Consider the following 9,760-nt stretch of genomic DNA (forward strand, 5'->3'; position numbering starts at 1 on the left):
AAAACAGCAAAAAGATTGCCAAGGTCCCTTAGAATGGCAGCACTGTTGAGTTGGAGAAATGAAAATCATTTCCCTGGAGGGGACCTGCCGGCCAGTCATTATCTAGAGCGAGGGCAGGGAGCTGCGTGGCGTCCCAGTTGTTTCTACTCCGCCGGTGTGGGGGAGCTGGGTGTCGAGGGAGGCTGAGACCCACATGTGCCCCCTCCTGACTGGGACAGGGGTTTTAGCAGGAAGCAGAGGAGATGGGTTTGGTTCTAGACAAGAGCTGGCGTGGGGGTTTTACCTCACAGCCTCTTGTGGCAGAGAGGACCAGATGAGGCTGGATATGCAGGGCTCCTTAGCCAAGGGACCCCTTGGAGGTCACCAAGAGGGGAGGGGCATGAAGCTAAGGTTTTGAAACAAGGCTTCTGTGTGACGGTGGGCAAGTGATTTAACCCCTCTGTGCCTCCATAGCTTCATCTATAAAATGGGCCCAGCGTCTCCCCAGAAATGACGTGGGGGAAGCAGTGAGAACCATGGGAGGCACCGAGCACAGTACCCGGGAAGTGTAGGGACTCAGCCCAGGTGATCTGTCACCTCTCCAAAGCTGCCCTTCCAAGCCAGTTGTGTGCCCAGAGCTGCCCTTTCCGATACAGTAGCCCATGCCGCCACTTGTGGCTCTCAGGCACTGAAGATGTAGGTGGTCTGAGAGGCACTGGGCCAAAGGTAAAACACACATCTGATTCTCCAAGCTTGCTGCAACATGTCCATAAGTGGTCTTATCACCAACTTTAGTGACTGCATGTTGAAATAATGCTTTGGCCATAGTGGGTTAAATGAATTATATTACTAATATTAATTTCACCTGTTTCTTTATATTATAGTGTAGCTATAAGAAAATATAAAGCCAGATATGGTGGCTCATGCCTCTAATCCTGGCAGTCTGGGAGGCTGAGGCAGGAGGATGGCAAGCTGCTGTCCAGCCTGAATAACTTAATGACGTATTGAAACTCTGACTCAACATAAAAATTTTTTAAAACTGCTGGAGATATAGCTCAGTACTGGGTTCAATCCCCAGTAGTGAAAAAATATATTTATATGATATCTTTATAAATTATATAATGAATAAACTAAATGTATAAATATAATGTATATGTATAAAAAGATAATATATACTTATACCTTATAAAATGTCTATAAATTTCATGTATTTAAACATTATAAAATAAATTTATAGATGTTTATAAATATATATATATATATACATTTCGATGTGGCTCACACTGTATTCTCTTGGGCAGCACCGGCACAGATGCTGTGTTCCATAAGCTCCTTTGTTTCTGCGCTTTGGGTTTGGGGGCTTAATCACTCCCTAGCTGCCAAGCAAGACTTGAAAAAATGCCATCCCTCGGTCCAAGTGCGGGGGGGAGGTTCCCGTGCGCCCCTAGTGGTCAGGTGTGGTAGCAGCCGCAGTCCAGAAAGAGGAGGTGGGGCTGGGCCGGGTGGCAGGGTCCTGAGGATGGACTCCTTCCTTCTCGGCCTGCGGGGTCACCCCAGATTCTTCTGCCTTTATTCCAGAAAGACGCCCCACCCTCTGTTTGCGCACCCTCCGCCTCACCTCACAGGTGTTCTCGGCAAGAAGCAAGCTCACCTACCGGGCAGTCACAAACACAGGTGCAAGAGAAAATGCCACTTCAAAGTCATCTTTAGAAAACCCAGAGTTTCCAGAGAAATGAACAGCAGACATTCACAGACAGGAGAGTGTTCTTTTTTTTTTTTTTCTCCCTCCCAGGAAGTGTTTGTGATTGTTTTGAAAACTGCACAGTTTACTGTACTTCTCCTTCGAGGAGAAGATGGGCATTTATATTCTGACCCCGAGGATGTTGCTTATCCCAAACTCCAGTCAGAAACACCACAAACACAAGAGCAGGTACAGATGGTGCCAGGACAAGGCTGGGAGCTGAGGACGAGGACAGACAGTGGGCTGGCACCTCCCCTTCTGATGGCCTCCATGTCCCCTCTGTGTGTCTGACCCCAAAGGCAAAAAGAAACATGGCATCAGAGACAGTTCCCATGATGGCTGCATTGTGACAGGGTGCGGGGCAGAGGGACAGGGAGGGACCAGGGAGGGAGGGGATCGGAAGGCAGGGCATGAGGGGCACTTTCTTTCAAGTTGCTCAATTCTGTGGTGCCACCCACTGTGACCAGGAAGGGACAGCCGCTGTACCGGAACTGGCTTGGGAAAGCAACCCGTGGTCTTGACCTGAGAGTCTGGCCTGGCCTGCTCTTGACCTTGTCAGGACCAGAAGAGAATGGGAGAAAACAGAGCAACAGGAAGAAAAGGAGGAAAGAAGTTGGGAGAGTGGAAGGGAAGGAACTAGAGCAGGGTGAAGAGAGGAAACAATGAGCCCAGGAGACGAGGAAGAGGTAGTGTGTTGGCAATGAGGAGAGGCCTGGGTGGAAGTGGAGACAGGAGGAGCGACACCGGCGCAGGAAAGTTGTTCTCGTGTGTCCAAAGCACTTCTCAATGGCTGTGTGGGAGGGGCTTGATCCCTACAAGGCAGGAGCTGGGAGCCCGCCATCCCTTCTGGCCTCTCCTGGAACTGCCTCTCAGGACAGACGTGGGACAGACTGTGGACTTGGCCCTACCACAGCAGGGTGCATAAGACAGGGTCACAGATCCCAAACACCCCCCCGGGAGGTAGGCAGCTCAGCCCCTTCCCTGCTGGTGCCTAGTGCACTGCGGGCCTGGGCGAATCTCTGATGCTGTGGGGGACAGCGAGGGAGGGACAGGGAGAGGGAGACTCGCAAACACCTCCCCAAGCTCCATGCTGTGGTCCTGAAATAGTCGCTCCCCACTCAAAGCTCTAGAATGTTCCCTCTGTGCCTCATTAGCACAGGGACACTCTGGTAGTGGTGCTGCCGGGCCACCGAGCTGACACCAGACCCTGGAGTCAGGAAGAGCTGTGCATCCTTAGCTGGGAAAGCATCCTAGGCCTTTCAGTACTATTTGGCCAGTTAGGAAGCAGAGGCCCAGAGAGAAAAAGCCTCTCACACATTATTCTTGTGGCTCTAGATCTCAAACTCGGAGCTCTGGACTCAAAGGCCACTGCCCTCCCATCACCCTATGCTGCTTTGCTAAAGTGAAGCCTTCCTGGCCATCACCTGCTCATGGGGACTTTCTTCCCAGCTCCCCAGGAAAAAAAAGCAAAACCCCATAAGGACCCCAGAGGGACATCCCTTCCACTTGAGGCTGTCCTTCCACATGGAAAGCCCTGAAGGGACCCTCTGGCATAAGCACTGGGTACAGGTGTCAGCCTCAGAGCTGGTCACCCGCATCTCTCACAGCAGGGTGTGAGGTGGCCCTGAGCAGGGAACTCCACAGTCCTCCCCCAAACAAGACTGGAACCAGCCATTCACCGGTCTTGGTACTTGGCAATGATCGGCCCCTACCGGGCCTGCTGGGCACACACGGAGGTAACACTAGCTTACCCCTTACCCGTGTGAATGAAGAAGAGGAGTCTGGGAAATGGGGAAAAATATAAATTCAGAAATAAAAACAACACTGGACCCATAAGCCATCCAAAGCCACTTGCGTGTCGCTACATTTGTGATCAGAAAGGCGGACTCATGCCTTTCCAAACACTCAGGGCTCAATCCAACAGTTGAGGGAGTCCGGATTCCCTGAGCACACCCCGCTGGGTGGTGGGGACAGGCCTGGGAAGGTGACATGGAGGGGGCCGGTGGCTGGGCAGGGGGGACAAGAGGTTGTGGGCAGGGAGACGAAACTGTCCCTGGATGTAAACATCACCATGGAAACTCCACAAGACTCGCCAGTAAAGACCCTTCCCCTTCCCCTCCCACCCCGTAAGGGTGGGAGGGAGGGTGGCCCCGGCTACACGGTGCTCTCCATCACCCACTCAGAGCTGCCGAAGGTCCCCCGGGGCCCCACCAGGTCACTCTCCTCGAAGGGCAAGAGCATGCCGTTGACGGAGAGGCTGCGCTTCGTCCATATGTGCGAGACCCTCCGCGGGGGACTGTAGCCACCAGGGGCCACCCCACCCGCCGCAGCCGCTGCAGCTGCGAAGTCCCCCATATCGAAGGAGTGGCTGCGCTTGGTCTTGCCTTGCAGGGGCAAGGGGAGCAGGCTCCTGGCACGGGCGGCCTGGGGCCCCAGCAGTGGCTCTCGGTCTGAGTGGTGGCCCCTCCCCTGTGTCCCAAACCCTTTCCCGGCCGGAGTCCTGGAGTCAAGCAGCTCCTCCCTCCTCTGACTCTTGAGGTCCAGGGAGGCGAAGGCCCCCATCAGGCGGTCAAGGTTGGGCTTGGGGCGGGTGGCAGGGGGTGGGAGTCTCCAGGGGCCCCGTGCCAGCCCTGCTGCCTCCCCGCTGCCCAGGGAGCTGGAGGAGGAAGAGTCACTGGCTCGGGCCAGGCTGGCACTGAAGTCCAGGAGCTCATTCCGCACCACAACCTTGGGTGGCCCCTGTGGGGGTTGCCCAGCGGGCACACTTCCCAGGGGCGGTGGCTGGGCCCCGTTGGTCTGTGAGTACACGTTGCTGACAGCTGCCGCTGCCATCTTCCCAGGGCCCTCGTGGTTGCAGACCTTGTAGCGCACCATGAGGATGACGATAAAGACCAGCAGAGTGGCCACGATGATGCCCCCGATGACCAGGATCATGGTGCCACCCAGGATCTGGCTGTGCATGGACTGGCACTGCGGGTAGTCGGCCTTGGTGAAGAACTGGGCACAACCCACGATGTTGGTAGCTGTGAGAGTCGTGGCCGTGTCGTCCCACATGGCCAGCACGCACAGGTCGTAGCCCGTCCCTGACACCAGGTTGTTGACCACGAAGGCCTTGTTGGAGGCTGGGATCATCCTGGGAGGGAAGGAGACACAGAGGGTCAGGGATGGCAGAGTGAAAGGACAAGGGGACAGGGAGGGGATGGGCAAGAGCACAGAGGGTACCAGAGACAGATGCAGGACTGAGAGATTAAAGGGTGAGGAGCAGGACTCAGAGCCCCCACCCCACATCTGCTCCCGTAGCACCTCTGTCTCTGGGAGGTGGGTGCTGGAGTCCCACCAGCCCGGCCCCCTGTCCTGTTCCCTGAGATGTGATGGGGCCACAACCCACACTGTGCCCTCTCTGCGATGGACATCTGAGTTGATGCTAGGGCCACCCTGAAGAGCCGGGCCACCTCCCTGTCACCTGCAAGGCTTTCCGCTGCCTCAGGCTGGGACCCTGCTGCTGCAGGGCCATGCTGGGGTCCAGAGGGCACCCTCACAGCTACAGCAGGGGAATCCCGCCCACCCGCACCTTTGGGGGTCTGATGTCCCCCTAACCCCGGGCCTGTTCGCTGTAGCCTGGGTCCTCCAGGAGCCCAGATCAAGTGGGTCTGAGTGCTTAGGGGTCAGACTTCTGCTGTCTGCAGAGAAACTCACCTGGGCCTGAGAGTATTAGGAAAGGGTCCCTGGGCTTCGTTGAGATCTCAAATGTGAAACCCCAAGGGCCAACAAGAGCCTCAGTGAGGGAGCCCACGCTGACGAGATACTGACATCCATCTGTGCACCCAGGGCTGCTGAGGAAGCCACCCAGGAGGGGTCCCAGGCCCGCCCAGGCCCCAAGGCATGAGGCAGAAGAGGCCAGGAAGAAAGAGAGGCTGATCTAGCAAGGACTCTGCAGGCCAGTCCAGCAGGTCCATCCGGGGACTCCACGGCCTCAGCTTACCTATGCGTCATAGCCATCTTGTGAGGCCCTGATCAGTGCTTTCCTTGCACAGAGGATGAATGGCTGGGACTCAGAGAGGCTAAGTGGTTTGCCCGAGGTCACACAGCTGAGATCGCTAGCCTGAGGCAGTGGGGACTTGCACACAATATCTTGGGTCCCCCATCTGGACTTGTGCCTCACTGTGTGACAGATATGGGGTGTGTCTCTTCACCTGATGGCTTGTCTCTTCACTTGAAAGTCCCTGATGACCTGTGGCAGCCAACCTTTTCCCTGGAGCAGCACCAGTAGAATCCTTGGTCAGCTGGGCCACCTTAGAGCAGGGCCAAGCAGCCCTGCAGCTAGGTCCCGTTCCGGCAGGAGCTACGCATGTCCAGAGCAGCGAGAAGACGGTGGCTAAATGGCAGCTGGAAGCGGTGTGCTGGGCTCACTTCGGTCTGCAGCCCAGCCCGTCTGTAGACAGTTCCGCTCTTCCACCTGGCTGGCTCTCGGGGGGTGTGGCTGCACCACCACTCAAAGGGGAGCTGGCGTGCATGTGTGTGCCTGACCAGAGCTGACCCTTGTGGTCCTGGCCTCCTGCCCACACTCTTCACCCCACACCTCCTTGTTCTGGTAGGAAAAGCAGAACAAGTCGGGTCCTGTCAAGGCAGAAGACTCACTCGCCAAGGAACAAAGACCATATTTACAAAGGGACTAATGGCAGCTCAGCACATCCAAGCGTGGAAGGGTTATCTGATCATTTATCTCCACTGCATTCTCATGAAAGCAATGGTTTACAACAGGAAATGAAGCTGGTCCTTCTGGAGGAAGGGTGGCCCAGCCCCGGCACATCTGACCCCCTAGACTGGACATGCTATGGATTAGGGGTTACCCTCTGCACTGCAGGATGCTTACTCATACCCCTGGCCTCTACCTCAGGGGGCCAGAACACATCCCCACATGTGACAACCAAAGCGTCTACCAGCATCACTGAATATTCTGTTTCAAAATCACCCCTCATGGAGACACGGTGGCTCATGGGATTTAGTTGACAAACAGAAGCTGCTGGGGCAAGCTCGCAAGCAGGGACCACACGAATGAGCCGCCCACGATCGCTCGGCCCTCCCGCCCCTCTGCTGCGGGTCTCCGCAGTGGAGCCCCAGGGAGCCCAGAGCCCACGCCACACTGGCCAGCCTTCCTGGGCCAAGACTTGAGCAAGAGGGACAGTGGCCCAGGTGGCAGGTGGCAGAGGACTGGAAATCCACAGCCAGAGGGTCGCAGCCCTGTCTGAAAATCATATTCCTAAAATCCTGGTGCATTTCTTTCCATCACAGAAATCAGTGACATCTCTGTTAGCAGAAAGCGTGAATTGCTATTTTAAGTTGCTCCAATGTGTTAAATTTAATTAAGCTCACACACTCTAAACACAATTGGAGATTGCAATGCCATCACTTACCCCAGAAAAACAAAACAAACTAGGGTACGTGCTCTCTCTCTCTCTCTCTCTCTCTCTCTCTCTCCATGTGGCATTTGTTTATTCGATTTAACATTAGGGGACAAACCCAGGGCTGACCACAGAGCTCTGAGAGAAACTCATGGAGCAGCCTGGTCACCCTACTGTTTGCTCTCAGATCTGTGTCCCCCTTGCACCTGATAGGAAACAAACCCAGGGCTGACCACAGAGCTCTGAGAGAAACTCATGGAGCAGCCTGGTCACCCTACTGTTTGCTCTCAGATCTGTGTCCCCCTTGCACCTGCCCTCTACATGAGGAACTACATTTCCCAGACACCTTTGCAGTCTCAGGCTCTCAGGCCCTCAGGCTGCCAGGTAGAGAGAGAAGCCAGCTGTAGCCCAGAACTCTCTCCTTTTCTTCTCCAGGTGATGCTCCTGGAGATCCCTGTGATCCCAGTCCTGGTCGCATCTTCTGGGTGTTCTTCCAATCTTAGGGTGGGGTGACAGTGGCTTCCTGCTGTTGCTAAGCTCTGTGGTGCTCACAGTCCCCTGGTTGACTTGCAGTGACTCCACTGTCCTTCTGACCCATTCCTTGTACTGAGTTCCCTTCCGAAAACCCAGTGTTGTTTTTCTTCTGACCGGATACCATCTGGCACAGGGAGATCGCCCTCATGTTCACGAGGATGTTCTATGAAGACCATTCTTCATTGTACTTTGGGATAAGATGGTCCCTCTTCAGCCAGCTGCCACATCTTGTCTGAACCCAGTGCAATTCCAACCGGGGACACTTTATCAATCACTGCTCCCTGGGTGAGCCAACTCTATCCCTTGCTAGTGGACCGTCTTCCCCAGAACTTTCTTTCTGGCCTAACAGGACTCATCTGTGAGGCCTGGCTCAGCCCATCTCCAGCCCCAGCTCCCCTCCTCCTTCAACTCGTGGGAGCCCTTCTCCCTGGAGAGTGTTCCCACCACCTCTCCTGAGAGGACAAGGCACATCCTATCTCTCTCGGGGCCCCTCTTTCTGGTCATGAGTTGGGACCCGGAGTGCAGCTGTGCTCGATGTTCAAATGCCCAGTTGGCTAGTGGTGGCCTCTCAGGCACTGGCTGACCCCAAGGAGACCTTTTGGGAGAGGCGTTTTTCTGTAACATGGAGCTCACCATGTGGGTCCTGAAGACCTTTCATGGATGTACATGGGTGGATTGGGTGTGTGTGTGTGTGGGTGTGTGTGTGTGTCCAGGCAGAAGTATTTACGTATGATACACGAGAGTCTGCTCCTAGGCAACGATAGCCACTGCTCTGCCTCCTTCCATGCAGCCCCTCCCTTGGTGTCCCCTGCCGTACTGAAGGGACTCCCTGTATGACCTCCAGAGACACCTGCAGGATAGGCCTGCTCTTTCCTAGTGGCACAGAGTTTGCCACCCAGAATAGGCATCCAGGGTCTCAGCAAATGGGAAAGAGAAAGAGAAAGGAATGGAAAGACAGCGGGAACGGGCAGGGATTGAGAAGGTTCTAGGGATTTCCTCTGGGCCTCGTGGTAACGCCACGGTGACACCCTCGGCCCACTGCCCCTCGACGGCCTCCACCGAGAACTCAGGCCTCGGCTCCCTTGCAGTCAGGTGCACGCAGGGGCCACACTGTGGCAGACGAAGCAGGCACAAATGCCCCCGCAGGCTTCACACAGCACAGGCCTCCCCACGTGCTCCTTCTCTGCCGTGGGACCTCGGTAGTGACCCGGCCCTGACTGCGGCTCAGGGACAAGGCCTGCAGGAGGTGGAGGTGGCCTGAATACCCCTGAGGAAGGTCCAGAGATTGGAAATCGGCCATGGGGGTCTCTGCAGTGCCGCAGCTGGGGAGGCCCCAGGCTCCAGCGCAGGGAAGAGCAGGGGGGAGCTGGTGTGGTGTGGAGTGTCAGTGAGGCGGGAGAGAAAGCCAGAGGAGGAGAGAGCGGCCGGGAAGGCCTTGGGGCTGGAGGAAATGAAGTCCACACTTCCTGAGTTGCTAACAATGCCCTCTTCTACCTTTGCGCTCTGCTCCCTGCCCCAGCACCCTCCACAGGGCACTGTGCCCTCATCCCTCTGAGCCTCCTGTCCCACGCCTGACTGGGAGGCAGGAGTAATCCCTCCACATCACACACAGCAACGCAGAGGCCCCAGTCCACCTGCCTGGAAAGCAGCCACGCCAGCAAGATGAGCTGGTCCCCAGCTCCCACCAGATGGGACAGGGCCCAGGCCGAGGGGCCTCGCTATCCCCACGTTCTGCATCCACAAAGCCAATTGACAGAGGATCAGAAATATTTGGAAAAAAAGAAATGACTGCATACAAACATTCCTTCTTGTCACTGTGCCCTAAGTGGTATCACTGCTGTTTGCATCGCGCTGGCATTGTGTGGGGTGTTGGAGGCCACCTAGAGACGGATGAGGTGCTCGGGTTATGTGCAGATGCAAGATTTCCCCCGAGGGACTTGCACATCTGTGAATTCTATTCTTGGCCCTGCCCTAAGTGGTATCACTGCTGTTTGCATCGCGCTGGCATTGTGTGGGGTGTTGGAGGCCACCTAGAGACGGATGAGGTGCTCGGGTTATGTGCAGATGCAAGATTTCCCCCGAGGGACTTGCACATCTCTGAAAA

General features: G+C 55.8%; 1 protein-coding gene across 1 annotated transcript in view; it reads right to left on the reverse strand.

Moving 5' to 3' along the window:
- Window positions 1–1,687: 1,687 nt before the first annotated feature.
- Lrfn2 (leucine rich repeat and fibronectin type III domain containing 2) overlaps window positions 1,688–9,760 on the reverse strand; it is a 150,526-nt gene continuing 142,453 nt past the window's right edge. Inside the window, exon 3 of the mRNA XM_033766431.1 lies at window positions 1,688–4,853. Coding sequence (XP_033622322.1) covers window positions 3,875–4,853 — 979 coding nt within the window. The 3' untranslated portion in view covers window positions 1,688–3,874. The remainder of the gene's footprint in view (window positions 4,854–9,760) is intronic.

This window comes from Fukomys damarensis, unplaced genomic scaffold, assembly GCF_012274545.1.
Source record: "Fukomys damarensis isolate Sample0158 unplaced genomic scaffold, DMR_v1.0_HiC HiC_scaffold_20, whole genome shotgun sequence".
Classification (NCBI taxonomy): domain Eukaryota; kingdom Metazoa; phylum Chordata; class Mammalia; order Rodentia; family Bathyergidae; genus Fukomys; species Fukomys damarensis.